At 47.0% G+C, this 20,175-nt stretch overlaps 1 protein-coding gene and 1 long non-coding RNA gene across 12 annotated transcripts in view; one reads left to right on the top strand and one right to left on the bottom strand.

Annotated features, from left to right (window-relative positions):
• LOC125636713 (uncharacterized) overlaps positions 1-6,097 on the bottom strand; it is a 46,257-nt gene extending 40,160 nt beyond the window's left edge. For 3 of the 4 annotated variants that reach the window (XR_012668342.1, XR_012668345.1, XR_012668343.1), the window contains exons 1-2: positions 5,485-5,608; positions 4,347-4,539 (exon numbers count right to left, since the gene is read on the bottom strand). This is a non-coding gene — a long non-coding RNA (uncharacterized LOC125636713). Of the gene's footprint in view, positions 1-4,346; positions 4,540-5,484; positions 5,609-5,966 lie in introns of those variants that run through there. The other variant, XR_012668344.1, reaches the window with a different exon arrangement.
• The window catches only part of UNC13B (unc-13 homolog B), a 380,992-nt gene continuing 366,419 nt past the window's right edge, over positions 5,603-20,175 (top strand). For all 8 annotated transcript variants that reach the window (XM_048850215.2, XM_048850214.2, XM_048850212.2 and 5 more), the window contains exon 1: positions 5,603-5,816. In XM_048850215.2, the coding sequence (XP_048706172.2) occupies positions 5,795-5,816 (22 nt within the window). In that variant the 5' untranslated portion in view covers positions 5,603-5,794. The remainder of the gene's footprint in view (positions 5,817-20,175) is intronic.

Here is a 20,175-nt window from a genome sequence, read left to right as displayed (position 1 = left end):
AGAACGTGATTCTTCAAGGCTGTGCCCCGTGCCAAGTGGGTGTAAAACAGCACCATTCTGTCTTACATGCATTTCACTCCCACTTCGCATGGGTGGAAGTGTCTGTACACTGACCAGGGAGTCAGGCTCATAGAACTGAGGGCTACACTCATTCTCTTCCCTTGGCAACAGATGAGTAGATATAGCTCCTGCTGAGGTGGAGGGGGGAGGTATTGTAGTGGGAAGGGGGGCACTGCTTACCAAACACCCCATCATGGCCAAGGATTGCTTAGCAGGAACCTTTCCCTGTTAGCCCCCTCATGAACATCCATTAAGAGCTCCACAGAGGCTCTCTTGTGGCTATCTGCACCCCCATTCAGGGCTGACTTAATAACAGAAGAGGCTCAAACAGTCCTCAAGCCCCTTAGTAACAAAAATGGTCCACAAAGTCCCCCAAATAAAATCCATAACACAAGTGTATATTCAGCCCTGATTCTTCTACCTCACACAGACCGCTTCCTCTGCCCCAGCAGAAGCCACCAGTCCTACTGCTTTCTGGCTGGAGCTCAGCCCTCTGGACCTGGCTTCCTTCTTCTGTCAAATCACCCTATGCAGCTTCCTGCTGTTCTGTATAAGAAATCCCCTGCTCCAATAGAGGTGTGCTTCTCCGGGTGTGGCTATCCTCTGTGGTCCACCCCTTAAGGGTGAAGCCACACTGTTATAGCCATAGGACCTGCTAAGTGCAGATTTAAACAGTGAATGGGGAAGGGGTGATCAACACTTCAATTGCTGTAAGAAACAAAGCAGCGGAGTTCCAACACAACTACAGCAAAATGCCACACCTCATGTAGGTACACAGTTTGCAGGAGAGTCTGGCAGAACAGGTACTGAAATCACAAAAGAGCAGATTAGTGCGGAGTCTGATGCTGTAGCTAAACTGTGAATGCTTGGAGCTAAACATGAACAATGCTAGGCCAACAACTAGAGTGGTCAGACAATTAACATGACAGGATTCTAATAGAAAAGCTTGACTGTGGAACCAGCTGCAGAAGAAGGAAACGTGGAATGGGTCTATCCATCATTTTGCTTGATTCAGCTGAAGACCTAGGCCTGGCCACAAACTGTGGGCTGCTCAATCACCAACTCCTATGGCATTGCCTTTTATCAACAGAGGAAATGCACCCAAGAGAATGTTAGGACTCAGTCCTACTGGTGTCAGCATGCAGCATTCTAAAGCCTCCAACTTTTTCTCTCTGTGAGCAGGCTGACATCGAAGGGGGTTTCCAGAGTTGGGCAATCTGTGCGTTTTCAAACACGTGTTAAGTGGTTTGCTGTGGCATCACCACTCCAGCTTCCCTTCAGTGTGTGAGCAGGCACACTGGGGGGAGTGTTCAAATACTGGTGCAGCTGTCACTGGTACAGAGATCATAGAATCATAGAATCATAGAATATAAGGGTTGGAAGGGACCCCAGAAGGTCATCTAGTCCAACCCCCTGCTCGAAGCAGGACCAATTCCCAGTTAAATCATCCCAGCCAGGGCTTTGTCAAGCCTGACCTTAAAAACCTCTAAGGAAGGAGATTCTACCACCTCCCTAGGTAACGCATTCCAGTGTTTCACCACCCTCTTAGTGAAAAAGTTTTTCCTAATATCCAATCTAAACCTCCCCCACTGCAACTTGAGACCATTACTCCTCGTTCTGTCATCTGCTACCATTGAGAACAGTCTAGAGCCATCCTCTTTGGAACCCCCTTTCAGGTAGTTGAAAGCAGCTATCAAATCCCCCCTCATTCTTCTCTTCTGCAGGCTAAACAATCCCAGCTCCCTCAGCCTCTCCTCATAACTCATGTGTTCCAGACCCCTAATCATTTTTGTTGCCCTTCGCTGGACTCTCTCCAATTTATCCACATCCTTCTTGAAGTGTGAGGCCCAAAACTGGACACAGTACTCCAGATGAGGCCTCACCAATGTCGAATAGAGGGGAACGATCACGTCCCTCGATCTGCTCGCTATGCCCCTACTTATACATCCCAAAATGCCATTGGCCTTCTTGGCAACAAGGGCACACTGCTGACTCATATCCAGCTTCTCGTCCACTGTCACCCCTAGGTCCTTTTCCGCAGAACTGCTGCCTAGCCATTCGGTCCCTAGTCTGTAGCGGTGCATTGGGTTCTTCCGTCCTAAGTGCAGGACCCTGCACTTATCCTTATTGAACCTCATCAGATTTCTTTTGGCCCAATCCTCCAATTTGTCTAGGTCCTTCTGTATCCTATCCCTCCCCTCCAGCGTATCTACCACTCCTCCCTCCAGTTTAGTATCATCCGCAAATTTGCTGAGAGTGCAATCCACACCATCCTCCAGATCATTTATGAAGATATTGAACAAAACCGGCCCCAGGACCGACCCTTGGGGCACTCCACTTGATACCGGCTGCCAACTAGACATGGAACCATTGATAACTACCCGTTGAGCCCGACAATCTAGCCAGCTTTCTACCCACCTTATAGTGCATTCTTCCAGCCCATACTTCCTTAACTTGCTGACAAGAATACTGTGGGAGACCGTGTCAAAAGCTTTGCTAAAGTCAAGAAACAATACATCCACTGCTTTCCCTTCATCCACAGAACCAGTAATCTCATCATAAAAGGCGATTAGATTAGTCAGGCATGACCTTCCCTTGGTGAATCCATGCTGGCTGTTCCTGATCACTTTCCTCTCATGCAAGTGCTTCAGGATTGATTCTTTGAGGACCTGCTCCATGATTTTTCCAGGGACTGAGGTGAGGCTGACTGGCCTGTAGTTCCCAGGATCCTCCTTCTTCCCTTTTTTAAAGATCTTTTTTAAAGATCTCAGAGGGAAGGAGTTATAAGACAATTGCTCTTCCCTGAAAAAGACAGGCCACTGACAGAAAGCGATCTGGATGGCTTGGTAAGCTGGGCACAAGCAAACAATACACATTTCAATATGGCCAAGTTATACATCTAGGAACAAAGAATACAGGCCATAATTACAGGCTGGGGGACTCTATCCTGGGAAGCAGTGACTCTGAAAAAGACTTGGGAGTCATGATGGATAATCAGCTGAACATGAGCTCCCAGCAAAAAGCTGTGGCCAAAATGGCTAGTGTTATCCTCAACAGTATAAAAAGGGAAATATGGATCAAGAGTAAGGATTCCCTTGTATTCCCTTGTATCTGGCACGGGTGAGCACTGCTAGAATACTGAGTCCCGTTCTGGTGTTAACAAATCAAAAAAGATATTGATAAATGGGAAAGAGGTGAGAGAAGAAGCATGAACATTATTAAAGAAGTGGAAAATATGCCATACAGCAAACGGCTCGAAGAGCTCGATCTATTTAGCTGACTGAAGAGAAGGTTAAAGAAGTTGAGGCTAGACAAGTTCAGACTAGAAACAAGACACACATTTTTAACAGTGAGGGTTATTAATCATTGGAACAATTTACCATGGGCTGTGGTGGATTCTCTATCACAGGCAGTTTTACATCGAAGATTGGCTGTTTTTTTAAAAGATCTTCTCTAGCTCAAACAAATGAATGCCAGGAAGTCCTGGGGCGTGTGTGACCCAGGTCAGACTGGATGATAACAATGGGCTGCTTGGGCCTTGGAATCAAGGGCAAACACGTGTCACCTGGCAAAATCCAGTCCCCTTAGGATTTGTAATACAGAGGTGAACCCACAGCCTTACTTCCCAAGGGAGAGGCTAACCCCACAGCTGCAGCCCTGGGGGGTGGGGTGGGGGGTTGGGATTTCCATACAGCCCTGCCCTGTGGTGGTGGAGAATAGTGCCCCATCCACACCCGGGGGAAGAATAACCTACCCAGCTCTGACCCCGGAAGAATAATCAATCAGTTATTAATGTTAAAAAATTGCTTGAGCCCCCCCAGCACCTCTTTCATTACAATTTAAACAGTGGGAATAACCACAGGCCTGCCCACCCTCTCCAGGGAGAGACCAGACACCACTCACGCCCAGGGTAAGAATACCCACTCCACCACCAGTATCCCCTGGGTTGGACTTAAAGCCTCTGGAGCTGTGGGCTACACTCCCAGGGGGCAGGGAGGTTGTTCTCCCAAGTCAGGGCTCCCAGGTGCAAGATGGGGAGGGGCTGCATCAGGCGTGTTCTCTGGAGCAGTGGCTCTCACCCTTTCCAGCAGACTGTACCCCTTCAGGAGTCTGATTTGTCTTGCGTACCCCCGGGATTTCACCTCACTTAAAACCTGGTTGGCTTACAAAATCAGGCATAAAAACACAAAAGGGTCACAGCAGAATATTACTGACAAGTGATTTTCTTTCTCATTTTTGCGGTACAATTATCAGTCAGTCCATTGGACTATAAATATGGTACTTACATTTCAGGGTTTGGACTACAGAGCAGTACCAACAAGTCCCTGTCTGCATGGAGGTTTAGTTAGTACTGACTGCGGCTGGTACTTTTCATGTCACTGGACAGGTTGTAAAACCCAGCAAATATCAGGTGAGTTGATGTAACCCCTGGAAGACCTCTGGGTATCCCGTGGGTACCCCTGCTGGAGACGGGTGAGCCTGGGAGGAGAGTTAGGACCAGAGTTAGGGGGCAGCGTTAGGGGACAGGGCTGGGGTCTCCCTGAGCCTGGGACTAGGGCTGGGCCGGGGGCAGGGCCAGGTTCTCTGGGGGCGGGGCCAGGTTAGGAGCCGTCTCCGGGGGGCGGGGCTGGGGCGGTGTCAGGGGCGGGGCCGGGTTAGGAGCGGTCTCCGGGGGGCGGGGCTAGGGCTGAAGCGGGGGCGGGGCCGGGTTAGGAGCGGTCTCCGGGGGCGGGGCTGGGGCGGTGTCAGGGGCGGGGCCGGGTTAGGAGCGGTCTCCGGGGGGCGGGGCTGGGGCTGAAGCGGGGGCGGGGCCGGGTTAGGAGCGGTCTCCGGGGGGCGGGGCTAGGGCTGAAGCGGTGTCAGGGGCGGGGCCGGGTTAGGAGCGGTCTCCGGGGGCGGGGCTGGGGCGGTGTCAGGGGCGGGGCCGGGTTAGGAGCGGTCTCCGGGGGCGGGGCTGGGGCGGTGTCAGGGGCGGGGCCGGGTTAGGAGCGGTCTCCGCGGGGCGGGGCTGGGGCGGTGTCAGGGGCGGGGCCGGGTTAGGAGCGGTCTCCGCGGGGCGGGGCTGGGGCGGTGTCAGGGGCGGGGCCGGGTTAGGAGCGGTCTCCGGGGGGCGGGGCTGGGGCTGAAGCGGGGGCGGGGCCGGGTTAGGAGCGGTCTCCGCGGGGCGGGGCTGGGGCGGTGTCAGGGGCGGGGCCGGGTTAGGAGCGGTCTCCGGGGGGCGGGGCTGGGGCTGAAGCGGGGGCGGGGCCGGGTTAGGAGCGGTCTCCGGGGGCGGGGCTGGGGCGGTGTCAGGGGCGGGGCTGGGATACGGCCGTTCTCCGGGGGGCGGGGCTGGGTCAGTGCTGAGGGCGGGGCCGGGCTGGGGGTGCGTGTGTGTGCTCTCTGGGGGGCGGGGCGAGCCCCAGGTGGGAGGGGGCGACTCACCTGTCCCAGCCCCGCCCCCTCGGGCCGGGATTGGCCGCGGCGCTGCCCTGTGGAGCCGGCGATTGTCCCCGCGGCGCCGGGCGGCTCCTCCCCCGGGTCATGGCGCCGCCGCCCGCCCGGCCCCGCTCCGCGCCCTGACTCGCCGCGCCCCGGCCGGAGGGGAGGCGGCGCTGCTGCTGCTGCGGACGGTCCGGAGCCGCCGTGCCCGGGCAGGGGCATGAGGAGAGCGCGGGGAGCGGCGGCGGCGGGCGGCCTCGCGGGGCCGAGCTGAGGCGGGTCCGGCTGAGGGGAGCCGCGCGGGGCCCGCGCCATGTCCCTCCTCTGCGTGCGAGGTGAGTCCGCGCCGCCGCCGCCCGCCCCCCGACCGGGCTCGCGGACCTGCCCCGCTCGGGTCCCCGCTGCCCTGTGGGGGCCCCCCCGGCTCTCAGCGCCCCCCCCCCCCCCCGGGTCTCGCGGCGTCTGCCCGCCGGACGCTGCCCCACCTGCCTGCTCCGCCGGGGGGGGCCCGCAGCCCCTCTCCCCCGGCGGGCCCCAGCGACCCGCCCCCCGGGGCCGGGGGAGCTCGAGGCCCTGGCGAGGCTGGGAGCAGCTCCGGGCACGGCCCCCTCCCCGCAGCCGTGCGCGGGCGGGGGGCGCGCGGGGAGGCGCCGGCGCGGAGTCCCGCAGCGCGGGCGGGGGGCGCGCGGGGAGGCGCCGGCGCGGAGTCCCGCAGCGCGGAGGAGGCGAGCTGCGCCCCAAGCCGCCCGAAGCCGCCGCCGCCGCCGCCGCGCGGGTGTGTGCACGGCGGGGTGTAGGGACCCTGCCTCCCTCGGCCTGCGCCTCGCCGGAGCGCTGGTTTGGACAGTAGCGACTAGGAAGAAGAAACGGCAGTCCTCATCAACGGGCGAGATCTCCTCGGCCGCTGGCTTCAGATGGGTCTCTCGCTCCAGGCTGTACGGTCCCGTTCGAGACCAGTCTCTGAACTGGCCCGCCCAGTGATTATGTAACACAGGGATTCTTCTTTGTGGCTGTTCTTTCATTGAGTGGTTGGGGTGCGATGTTTTTACACAATACGGTTTGCTCCGCTAGTCTGCGGGCGGGTGTGCTTGGTGATTCTTATTTGCACAGGAACAGTTTTCTGTCTTGGTAATAATGATCCATTGTTTTTTATTTGTGGCTGTACTTTTCAGTATCTTTCTTTCTGTCTATCTTTCTTTTTTATCACTGTCTAAACACTGGCTGCTTGTACCTAACTCTGTCCACCGAGGACAGAACAGAAATGCAGCAAAGTGTTTGCCTCACCAGGGTATTACTTTTGATTGAAGGTATGTTTGGTCAGGTGAGGGGCATGTTACTTCCACAGTGTTTAAAATAAACATAAGGTGAAACCCTAAAATGTTAGGGGATTGAATATGCTCTGGTTCAACCAAGGAAATTTAGATTGAATGCTGACACTGCCCTGGAATCTTTAGTAGTTCTAGGGCCCCATCAGTGTCCTATCTAAGCACAGTTCCAAGCATGTCACAAACATTGAGCGACTGTGAAGATTAATTGATTAAAGAGGTAGAAAACCAACTATTTCCCCCTATGTTATAGAATGGAAAACTGAGGCAGAGGTGTGAAATTCTCTTGTCAAGACTTCAGAGAGCCCCTGTATGTTGGGATTAGAGTGTAGGACTTCCTGATTCCTGGTCACTAGTTTAAACTGCTGGAAAATAGCTCTCACAAATCATCTTAGTGTTCCTAGGTAGCAAAGCACAGATGGCTCAGTTCTGCTAAATTGATAGGAAATATACCAACCTTGAAATAAGAGAAAGATGATTGTCACTCTTAACTCTGGATTTCCTTGTTGCTGTTCCTTTGTGTCAACATCTGACATCATTTTATTAAATAGCTTTTTCATTTAATTTCCTTGTGGCAGTAATTGGAGTAATAAAAACTAAAATAAACAAAAATTTACATGACTAGCAATAATCATTGTGATAGTTGTGTCTTAGTTCATTATTGCTGAGCTATCTCCATGCACCCTGTTATTTCTGCTTAAAGGAAAACAAACCTTGGTTGGCCTCGCAATTCATTCTAAATGTAAAATTCATCTGAATTTGGGTTTCTGAGCTCAATAGCTTGCTCACTTCCTGAGCTGGTAACAATATAAGGTGGTGGTCTCATGCCTTGTGAAAGAAGCACTCTGTATGCATGTAATCAACTACCTTTTTGCTGAAGGAGTCCTAGAGAGGTGCCAAAATATTCATATTTTGTATCTCTTTTGTATGTGGCAATTTTGTGCACTCTTATCAGACCCTTTGATTCATATGCTGTGTAAGACACTATTGACAGGGTATTTGATCCTTATGTAAATGTAGCATGATATATCTCCTATGATCTTTCATTGTGGCAATATTAGATATGAAAATTAGGTGTTAAATTTGGCTTCACATCTCTCTCAAAATGTTCAGAAAACACAAACCTCTAAATTTGATCTCTGAACCAGTTTTTTGTTTTTGTTTTTAAATCTTTTTGAATGTTAATGCAGTATTTAAAACTGAAAGCTTCCCCAGTAATTTAAGCAAGGGTTGGAGGTGGCATGGAAAGTAAAGCCCTAGTCCTGCATACATTTAGTTAAGCATGTCCATTAATGTTTGCAGGGTGAAGGTCTTAAAATGTCTAAATACAAAGGCCATCATGACCCCAGACCATTTAAAGATGATGGAAACTTTCCAGGTATGAAAATATTAGAGGTGAGGCAGAGGAAACTGGAGTGGGAGAGGGCTGCTCTTCACTGTATTGGGGCAAACCCTTGAAGCGGAAAAAAAAATTTTAGTTGCTTTTTATAGTTCAGCTGGGTGCACATTAAAACAGTGATGGTATTAACCCCTGAAAAACAGGATTAATTCTAAGAACTTGTTGCTGTCATTAACTTCAGTTCTGCTGCTGTAATACAGCATACATAGTTGGCTGTAATGAATGAGTAGTATTTTTTTCTGAATTGGCTACAAAAAATTTGGCAACCGTTAGGCTGCTAGAATGCTGTGACTACTGTCTGTAACCAGTATTGTCTCAATGTTTCTGTGTGCTCCCCCGTCCACCTGTCTCCATCTGTTCTCTTCAGAGCAAAAAGACAGTCCCTGCCATGTTTTTGTACAGCACCTCGCACAATAATGGGGTCCTAAGATCACCCATTAGTTTGTCATCACCATGTTACATCATAGCTGTTGTCTCATATTAAATTGTAATTTTTCACTTTCTGAGGGTGGATTACGCCGCTTATCAGATTTTCAGGCTGGCTTTTAATTTCTTATTCTGTTGGGCCAAAAAGACTGGAGGTGCCAAGAGGGTGAGTAGCTCCTTGATGCATCCCCTTTGAAGCTCTTCACTTCACACTATTCTCTGTTGGGACCTTTGGATTTTCTCCTGCTGCATTCATGTGCTAAAGCACAGAGAGAGACAGGGATTCTGGCTATCCGAACAGGCTTGATGGTCAGACTGGCTTCAAGTCATCTCTCTTCCCTACTTAATCAGCAGTAGTTTTTAGGTGTAGCTGGAGTGCTTTGTACTGAGGCTCCTGTTCTGGCCCTCCGAGTTAGTGCTGCCCAGTGTGGCCGAGTTGTGGCCTCTGTGATGGAGCCTTATGTGCCTTTTGTAACAATGGCTTTGGCCCCAGCCAGTATCGGTGACTATTTTTGAAGCTCTGTCAATGTTCCAGGCCCCCTCATCTCAGCCCCTTCGGGAGAGGCAGATAGAAGATCAAGATGCTGAGAGTTGCAGTAGTCTCAGAGGAGCTGGAAAACTCCCTTGGAAAATGTTTACTATGAAGGAGTACAAGGGCAAAGACTTCACAGGAAAGGACACAACCTTTCCTTGGTCCTTGCAGAAACCTTGACCTGTCTGAGCTGATCTTGTGAACTATCTTTATCTGGATTCATTTGGTTGCTATTTCAGTGGCATCCTGTTGTGGACTAGTCAAAGTTTAGACTGGTGTCTCATCAGTCTCTTCTCCAGTTGATTTGGGTCTAGAGGCTTTTAAATATGTTAATTTAAAAAGCCTGCTGTGCTGTGCGATGCTGTTGAGTCTGGCAAAGCAGATACAGTAACTCCTCGCTTAACGTTGTAGTTATGTTCCTGAAAAATGCAACTTTAAGTGAAATGATGTTAAGCAAATCCAATTTCTCCATAAGAATTAATGTAAATATGGGGGGTTAGGTTCCAGGGAAATTTTTTTCACCAGGCAAAAGTGTCTCTCTCCACACATGCACACAGTATAAGTTTTAAACAAACAGTTTAATACTGTGATGCTTGATTGTGAAGTGATGATTGTGAAGCTTGGCTGAGGTGAAGAAGTCAGAGGGTGGGATATTTCCCAGGGAATGCCTTACAGCTAAAGGATGAACTAGCAATTACTGAGCCCTCAAGGGTTAACTCGTTGTTAATATAATCTTAAACTCTACAAGGCAGCACAGACTAAGGGAGGGGAGACAGAGACATACATGCTGTGTGTGAGAGAGAAATGCACATTGCTCCTTTAAGTATGCTGACCCCACTCTTAAGTACATTGCCTTTTTAAGTTAATGAACAAGCTGAGATGGTAGCTGCTGCCAGGAAGCTCCCTCCATCCTGAGCCCTGTCATGTGTCCCCCCTGCTCTAAGAAAATGGGATGAGTGGGGTGCAGGAGCAGGGGGAGGGGGACACCCTGACAACCCCCTTTTCCAGCCCTTCACCCCGCACAGCAAGCAGGAGGCTCCGGGGAGCAGCTCCAAGGCAGAGGGCAGGAGCAGCACATGGCAATGGGGGAGGGACAGCTGAACTGCTGGCAATTGATAGCCTGCTGGGTGGCTGCTGCCTGGGGAACGGGGAGCTGATAGGGGAGCTGCCGGTCCACCCTGGTTCCAAGCCCCCACCAGCTAGCTGCAACTGCCTGCTCTTCCTGCAAGCAGTGGACAAAGCAGGTGGCTACCAAATGATGTTATAAGGGAGCATTGCACAACTTTAAACGAGTATGTTCCCTAATTGATCAGTGATGTAACAACGTTAACTGGGACGACTTTAAGTGAGGAGTTACTGTAAAAGCTAATTTTGAATCACTCTTCCTATGAGTGTAAGTTTCTAAAATTGAAGGTCATTTTCCTGATGATTGTGACTTCAGCTCATGTAGCAAGTGAACTTCTGGCTCCAGTCACTGATCAACTTTATGCCAGTTTCTACAAGCATAAGATAGTGTTACAGACTTATCAGAAAGAAAAGGAGTACTTGTGGCACCTTCGAGACTAACCAATTTATTTGAGCATAAGCTTTCGTGAGCTATAGCTCACTTCGTCGGATGCATCCTGTGGTTACCAGCCAGTTATAGAAGCCCAATAAACCTGTGACGTAATGTAGATAGTTCCTCCCTTTGGTTCCCCAAAGTTCAGGGACCATTTTTATCTGTGCCAAAGATTGCCAACTTTTATGCTGATTGATTATACTTTTTGCTATATAGCAGATCTTACTGGATCTTACAGAGTGGTAGGCTTCTTGCATTTCAGCAAAGCTTATTATTAGGAAATACATGCCTCAACACATCTTAAATTTCAAAGAATTAATACTGATAAAATATAAGAACGAAAGATCTTTTTCAGAAAAAGAAACATATTAATTGATACTGCTGGATGGATTAGTAGGATATAATAGCTAGCAAAATAATCCTATGGGCTACAGGCTGCATGAGCACAAAGCTGCTCTTTAGCCCCTTCTTGCCTGGTCAGGGCTTTGTACACCCTGTCATGGATGGTGGGCGCTCTGTTTTTGCAAACATTATTGCTTGGATTTGGTCTTCGGGAGTGAATCCAGTTTCAGTCTGTCTATGCTCCAAGATAGGAGAGGCCAGTCCCCTTTGAAGGTTAGTTTAATTTTGGGATGTCCTTATTTAAATTGACTTGCTTTGATTTCTGACCATATTACCATTCCCTCTAGCAGACTTCTGTTCTGAATGTTCAGGCAGATCGTAGTCATTGTAGATGTATGTGTATATAACTCTCATACATCCCTTCTTCTCATTGTTGGCATTGGCCTTATACTACTGTCCATTGGGACGTTGTTGCAATTATTATTTATCCAGGATGATATTACGACACCAATTTAACCATAAATTCTTTTATTATATCCAAAGGCCAGATGGTACTTATATAATTGCTAAACATGCCTAAAAGCCGAAATAATAAGCAATTTACTTCATCCAAATAGTAGTAAAACATTTATAAGCATTTGATGAAGATACTTACGAACAGGCTAAACCCCTACTGGTCAGTTCCAGTGTGGTCAGGCTGTTAATACAGTTTAATACTGTTAAGAGTTTACTTTTTTATATCCTTTAACAAACAAGCAATGGCATTGCCAATTATCAGACTATGGCTAAGGCCAGATGAAGCAATTTCTTATATAGCCAATTATTTACTGCATGTAGTAACCATGTTTTATTTCTATTACTTCAGCCCCAACGTTAAATAAGATGACACTGATATTTTGAAGGGTCACTAGAAGTTTGAAACAACTCTCTTTCATGATCTCCCTTTTTTTCGTCACATGGTTTGGGCCTATTGCTCATGCGGATATCCGAACTCAATTTAAAACCATAGTTCACTTAACTCTAATGTGGGTCTGTATTCCTACAGACATTCTTTGAGCTTCAAGAATGAAATCCTCACAGGTGATCGCTGCAGACTTGTGAGGATACTTCTATGTCAGATACATTAACTTGGCATTCAGGTTAATCTTTACAACCACAGAGGTTATAAAGTTAATTTACTTTGGAAATTAAAGCTTACATTTCATAGCTATTGATCGTATTGGCCTCAACACCCACCAGGGAAAACTTCCTATTTGCCAAGTAGATGAAGAGATATTAGTGGAAACTCTGACCTTGGTGGGTTCATAGTAACTTTACTTCAAAGTTCAGGAATGCTGTTCTTATCACGGTGTAGCTTGATATGTTCATTCATTGCCTCCTTTCCCCCCACACCCCCAGTAGAAAAATGAAAGCCTTCTTGATTTGGTGGTGTTAGAAGCTGTTACTTTTCTTCCATCCCTTTAGAGGAAAAGTTTCTAGAAGGAGCTGAGGTACTGGCAAATGGAAACTGCAGACAGGGGTTTGCACTCTGCTACACTCTCACAGGGTAAAATATCTAAGAGCTCTTGGCCTGTTGCACTGGAATGACAGATCCAAAACTGGGGATCTGGTGAGGTGAAAGCTTCAAGAACTGTTGCAGGTAAGGGATTTCCTTTATACTGACATTCACTAACACTTATTGGAGGGTGCCAGTACTTATAAACAAAACTTATACTTTTTGTGGAACTGCTCTTATATGTAAAAGATTAAAAGGTGAGGGCAGGGAGTGTATCTTCCAATGTATTTGTACTGGGATCCTGCTTGGGTGCTATCATGAAGCGAATAATAAATAAAAGCTGAAATGAATAAATGTTCATTTAATCCTTGACAATTGCATCATATCCCAGGTATGTAACAAAACAAAACATGCTGTATGACTTCACATACTTACTATATCTGAGAATACTGGCACTTCAAAGAAAACTTCAGTATACTCTTGTCCAGCAGCAAACATGGGAGACAGGCAAAGTCCTGATACACAAGTACCACTGATGATTGGCATTAGAGACACTGTGATTTAGACATGATGAGCATGGCAAAACCTGTGTGTGGTAGGTGAAAGGAGATGTATACCAAATTGCCAAATTATGTTGAAACAGAAGCAGTCAATGTTCATGGATTGAATTAAGGAGAGTGTTAGGGACAACTTCCTGGTGCAAGTGCTAGAGGAACCAACTAGGGGCCGTGCTCCTCTTGACCTGCTGCTCTCAAAGAGGAAAGACTTGGTAGGGAAGTAGAATTCGGTGGCAACCTGGGCAGCAGTGACCATGAGAGAGTTGAATTCAGGATCCTGACACAAGGAAGAAAGGAGAGCAGCAGAATATGGATCCTGGACTTCAGAAAAGCAGACTTTGACTTCCTCAGGGAACTGATGGGCAGGATCCCCTGGGAGAATAACATGAAGGGGAAAGGAGTCCAGGAGAACTGGCTGTACTTTAAGGAAGCCTTATTGAGGGTGCAGGAACAAACCATCCCGATGTGCAGAAAGAAGAGCAAATATGCACCCAGCTTGGCTTAATGGAGAAATCTTTGGTGAGCTTAAACACAAAAAAGAAGCTTACAAGAAGTAGAAACTTGGACAAATGACTAGGGAGGAGTATAAAAATATTGTTCAAGCATGCAGGGGTGTTATCAGGAAGGCCAACGCACAATTGGAGATACAGCTAGCAAGGGATGTGAAGGACCTTACTGAATAGGGGGAGAAAAGCTAGTGACAGAGGATGTGGAAAAAGCTGAAGTACTCAATGCTTTTTTTGCCTCAGTCTTCACAGACAAGGTCAGCTCTTAGACTGCTGCACTGGGCAGCACAGCAAGGGGAGGAGGTGAGCAGCCCACAGTGGTGAAAGAACAGGTCAAGGACTATTTAGAAAAGCTGGACATGCACAAAATCCATGGGGCTGAATCTAATGCCTCTGAGGATGCTGAGAGAGTTGGCTGATGTGATTGCAGAGCTATTGGCCATTATCTTTAAAAACTTGTGGCGATTAGGGGAGGTCCTGGACGACTGGAAAAAGGCAAATATAGTGCCCATCTTTAAAAAAGGGAAGAAGGAGAATCCAGGGAACTACAGCCTTAGCTCAGTCCCTGGAAAAATCATGGAGCAAGTCTTCAAGGAATCCATTTTGAAGCACTTGGAGGAGAGGAAGGTGATCAGGAACAGTCAACATGGATTCACCAAGGGCAAGTCATGCCTGGCCAACCTGATTGGCTTCTATGATGAGATAACTGGCTCTGTGGATGGGGGGAAAGTGGTGGACGTGATATACCTTAACTTAAGCAAAGCTTTTGATATGGTTGAGCATGGGGAGTAGGTGGCCAGCCCTCTGTGGAGAAAGAGGTGGTTAGGGACTATTTAGAAAAGCTGGACGTGCACAAGTCCATGGGGCCGGACGCGTTGCATCAGAGAGTGCTAAAGAAATTGGCGGCTGTGATTGCAGAGCCATCGGCCATTATCTTTGAAAACTTGTGGCGAACGGGGGAAGTCCTGGATGACTGGAAAAACACTAATGTAGTGCCAATCTTTAAAAAAGGGAAGGAGGAGGATCCTGGGAACTACAGGCCAGTCAGCCTTACCTCAGTCCCCGGAAAAATCATGGAGCAGGTCCTCAAGGAATCAATCCTGAAGCACTTACAAGAGAGGAAAGTTTTGGATTCACCAAGGGAAGGTCATGCCTGACCAATCTAATTGCCTTCTATGATGAGATTACTGATTCTGTGGATGAAGGGAAAGCAGTGGATGTATTGTTTCCTGACTTTAGCAAAGCTTTTGACACGGTCTCCCACAGTATTCTTGTCAGCAAGTTAAAGAAGTATGGGCTGGATGAATGCAGTATAAGGTGGGTAGAAAGTTGGCTAGATTGTCGGGCTCAATGGGTAGTGATCAATGGCTCCATGTCTAGTTGGCAGCTGGTATCAAGTGGAGTGCCCCAAGGGTCGGTCCTGAGGCCGGTTTTGTTCAATATCTTCATAAATGATCTGGAGGATGGTGTGGATTGCACCCTCAGGAAGTTTGCAGATGACACTAAACTGGGAGGAGAGGTAGATACGCTGGAGGGTAGGGATAGGATACAGAAGGACCTAGACAAATTGGAGGATTGGGCCAAAAGAAATCTGAGGTTCAACAAGGATAAGTGCAGGGTCCTGCACTTAGGACGGAAAAACCCAATGCACCGCTACAGACTAGGGACCGAATGGCTAGGCAACAGTTCTGCGGAAAAGGACCTGGGGTGACGAGAAGTTGGATATGAGTCAACAGTGTGCCCTTGTTGCCAAGAAGGCCAATGGCATTTTGGGATGTATAAGTAGGGGCATAGCCATCAGATCGAGGGATGTGATCGTTCCCCTCTATTCGACATTGGTGAGGCCTCATCTGGAGTACTGTGTCCAGTTTTGGGCCCCGCACTACAAGAAGGATGTGGAAAAATTGGAAAGAGTCCAGCGAAGGGCAACAAAAATGATTAGGGGTCTGGAACACGTGACTTATGAGGAGAGGCTGAGGGAACTGGGATTGTTTAGTCTGCAGAAGAGAAGAATGAGGGGGGATTTGATAGCTGCTTTCAATTACCTGAGAGGTGGTTCCAGAGAGGATGGTTCTAGACTATTCTCAGTGGTAGAAGAGGACAGGACAAGGAGTAATGGTCTCAAGTTGCAGTAGGGGAGGTTTAGGTTGGATATTAGGAAAAACTTTTTCACTAAGAGGGTGGTGAAACACTGGAATGCGTTACCTAGGGAAGTGGTAGAGTCTCCTTCCTTAGAAGTTTTTAAGGTCAGGCTTGACAAAACCCTGGCTGGGATGATTTAATTGGGGATTGGTCCTGCTTTGAGCAGGGGGTTGGACTAGATGACCTCCTGAGGTCCCTTCCAATCCTGATACTCTATGCTTCTATGGTTTCCCACAGTATTCTTACCAGCCAGTTAAAGAAGTATGGATTGTATGACTGGACTATAAGGTGGATAGAAGGTTGGCTAGATTGTCAGGCTCAACAGGTAGTGATCAATGGCTCAATGTCTAGTTGGCAGCTTGTATCAAGGGGAGTGCCTCAGGGGTCGGTCCTGGAGCTGGTTTTGTTCAACATCTTCGTTAATGATCTGGATGATGGGATGGATTGCACCCTCAGCAAGTTCGCGCATGACACTAAGCTGCGGGGAGAGGAAGATACGCTGGAGGGTAGGGGGAGGGTAGCGAGAGGGTCCTGAGTGACCTAGACAAACTGGAGGATTGAGCCAAAAGAAATCTGATGAGGTTCTATCAGGATAAGTGCAGAGTCCTGCACTTAGTGCATGGGATTCTTCCGTCCTGCTACAGGCTGGGGACCGACTGGCTAAGGGGCAGTTCTGCAGAAAAAGACCTGGGGATTACAGTGGACGAGAAGTTGGATATGAGTCAGCAGTGTGACCTTGTTGCCAAGAAGGCTAAAGGCATATTGGGCTGCATTATTTGGAGCATTGCCAGCACATCGAGGGAAGTGATTATTCCCATCTATTCGGCATTGGTGAGGCCACATCTGGAATATTGCGTCCAGTTTTGGGCCCTACACTACAGAAAGGATGTGGACAAATTGGAGAGAGTCCAGTGGAGGGTAATGAAAATGATTAGGGGGCTGGGGCACATGACTTATGAGGAGAGGCTGAGGGAACTGGGCTTATTTAGTCTGCAGAAGAGAAGAGTGAGGGGGGATTTGAGAGCAGCCTTCAACTACCTGAAGGGGGGTTCCAAAGAGGATGGAGCTCAGCTGTTCTCAGTGATGGCAGATGAGAGAACAAGGAGCAATGTTCTTAAGTTGCAGTGTGGGAGGTGTAGGCTGGATATTAGGAAACACTATTTCACTAGGAGGGTGGGAAGCACTGGAATGGGTTCCCTAGGGAGGTGGTGGAATCTCCTTCCTTAGCGGTTTTTAAGGCCCAGCTTGACAAAGCTCTGGCTCAGATGATTTAATTGCGGTTGGTCCTACTTTGAGCAGGGGGTTGGACTAGATGAGCTCCTGAGGTCTCTTCCAACCCTAATTTTCTATGCATCTAAGAGAGGAACTATATAAGGACTGTGTTTAGACTACTTAAGCATAGAAGTGGAAGAGCAAAAAATTAGGAGAAAGATTCCAATAATGTCAAAACTAAATCAGAGTTACTGGAAGCTTTAATTACTTTCAAAACTAAGTTTCTTGCATAGGTGTTGGAACTATGGGTGCTGTGTTGAAGTGGTTTCCATCATATGTAGGGTTTGAAAAATTGAGTATTCACCTCTGTCAGGCTACTTTCACTCCTTTTGTTATTTAACATGATCATAATGGGGATATGGTCCTAACTCTTCCATAGAGCAGCTTGTCCTTTATCCTTTGATACTTTGACTTTCTTTTAGTAGGATAAATGGAGAAAAGATAATTAATCCTGTATTTTACAGTGTTATATCCCTGAACCAGTGTAATACCATGTACCTTTCTGTTACTGGCGGCTATAACTAGGTGCCTGTTCAAATGACCTTAGCTGGGACTTACGGCAACCATTTGTATTAAAACATGTATATTACACACCCTGTTTAACTCACAATTATCTGTATTTTTCTGCCTGCTATAAATTCCGTGTTCTGATTTGGTTTAAAAAAAAAGCATAAAAGTTTGTAACAAATGCGTGTTTTGTCATGTGAAATCTAGGCAAAATAAGCTCTATCTTTTTATATAATATATATATATATAAACATTCCTCAGGGTGAGGTTATGCTAGCACCTATGATGCATTGAAGAGGGTGATGGTTCTGGAGTGTGTTTCATGCTGCTTGTGACCTTTAATATCCTTTTGTAATAGAGCACACCTGAACAAAAGTAACAGGATATTAGGAAAAAGATTATGATCTCTGCGGAACCTCATTAGAAACACGCACATTTGATGATGGTTCCTCATTGACAACCACTGTTTGAGGTCTGTCAGTTAGCCAGTTCTTAATCTATTTAATGTGCCCCATTGATGTTGTGTAGTACTAATTTTTTCATCAGAATGACGTGTGGTACTAAGTCAAAAGCCTTATAAAAGTCTTAAGTATATTTCATCTCCTCAGTTATCTTTATCAACCCAACTTTGAATCTCATCAAAGAATGAAATCAGGTTTGCTTGACAAGACCTATTTTCCGTAAAACCATGTTGATAGCATTAATTATATTCCTATCTCTTAATTCTTTATCAATTGAATCCCACATCTGCTTTTCCATTATATTGCCTGGGATTGATGTCAGGCTACCAGGGCCTATGATTACCCATGTTGTTTTGCTTGCCATTCTTTGAATATTGGACATTAGCACTCTTCCAGTCCTCTGGAATTTCCCCTGTATTCCAAGGTTTATTAAAAATGATCAGTCGGCCAAATACCTTCTCCAGCCAGCTTTTCTAGAACTCTTGAGTGCACATTTTATGAGCCTGCTAATTTAAAAATGTTTATCCATAGCAGATATTGTCTAACATCCTCCTCAGTTACTAATAGATTGGAAGATAGTTCATCAACCTCATATGATACAAGTACATTATCCAGCTTCTTTCCAAGTATAGAACAAAATTATTCGTTAAATGCTTCTGCCTTTTCTGCATCATTAACCATTTTATCTCTTGTCCTCATCAAGAAGATGGCATTGCCAGCAATGGTGTGTCTTTGAACACATTACTGTGGCAATCTCAAATTCACAAAGAGAGACTGCCAGTTAGTGAATCCCAGACATCTCTTCAGTTCTGTACAGTACACTTCTTTGCAGTAATGCTGTCCTTAATGTTTTGTGAAGGTGGTGACTTGGGGAAGAGATTCAAAGGAGTCCTAAGGAAGTTAGAACTCCAGCTCCCATTGAAATTCAGTGGGCTTTTGGGTACCTAATTCTGTTAGGTAGTCTAGAAAATCCCAGCATCCACAATTGAATTTATTCAGTCATGGTGCTTTTTTCCTGTTCTGTCTAGTCAGAGGTGGGTCATCTACTGCAATTGCACAACTGATGGAGCAGACTTACTTTTAGGAATGTCACAAAAATAGCTTGTGCAAGAACCACTTGGGTGCAATTCAGCTGACAGAGATTCTCTTGTATTGGTGAGAGGGGCGTGTATATAAGAGAGACAGCATGACAGTGAGGTTCCAGAAGTCCTGCACTGATCTTACACCCCTGATGCTTTTTACTGAAACGGAGTAGGATTCTTATGAATTTAACTTACGTTTAATAGAACAGAGTAGTGGTGCAGAGCAGGAGGACGTGTCCTGTTCCAGTCTATCTGCAATCCAAAACACAGTGGATAAGTAACAAAAATTTGGCTACCAGCCTGGACTGTGTCCCTTTAAGGAATACTGGTTTTAACCTTATTACTTAAAGCTCCTGTGACTTAAACCTCTTAATTCTTTACAGCCCAATACTGTTTTCTAAACTGAATCTTGAGCATTTATACTGCTGGAGGAGAAGATTCTTACACTTGAAACTTTTTGCAAAATTAGGTCCCTGTGCATCTTCTGTCAAAGTATTTGAAATGCTTATTTTCTTGCTCCATGTCAGAGTCCATCACCTTGGGCCATTATTGTGGAGATGGAGGCTGTTTAAAATCTGACGTTCAAAGACTTACCAGGTGAAAGGACTCTCCAGTCCAGTTTTCCTCCAGATTAAGTCTAAAGAGTTAACTTCTTGCTCTCTTCTTCAGTAGAATGACTTTCCCAGAAAGAGAAGGAGAACTTGAGGCACCATTTATTTGAGCATAAGCTTTCATGAGCTGTAAGTTTGAAAGTTTATGCTCAAATAAATTTGTTAGTCTCTAAGGTGCCTCAAGTCCTCCTTTTCTTTTTGCGAATACAGACTAACACGGCTGCTACTCTGAAACTTGTTTCCCAGAAGGGAAGATGACAGACTCTGGGTCTGAGGAATCTGAAGAGCTCTGTGTAAGTGTAAGGCTGATGGCAGTTCTGATCAAAATTGTAGGGTCGGCTGAAAACTGACAAACTCACAGCTGGAAGTCAGGCCAATTCAGTTGTGTATTAGCAGAAGATCAAAAGAGGCTGTAAAATGTATGTGAATGGGTTAGGTGTTTAAACTTAATAGAATTAATAAAATTTTGCAGGCACTTT

This window comes from Caretta caretta, chromosome 5, assembly GCF_965140235.1.
Source record: "Caretta caretta isolate rCarCar2 chromosome 5, rCarCar1.hap1, whole genome shotgun sequence".
NCBI classification, from domain to species: domain Eukaryota; kingdom Metazoa; phylum Chordata; order Testudines; family Cheloniidae; genus Caretta; species Caretta caretta.
Note: the sequence above shows the minus strand (reverse complement) of the source record. Positions and strands in the feature narration are given on the sequence as shown.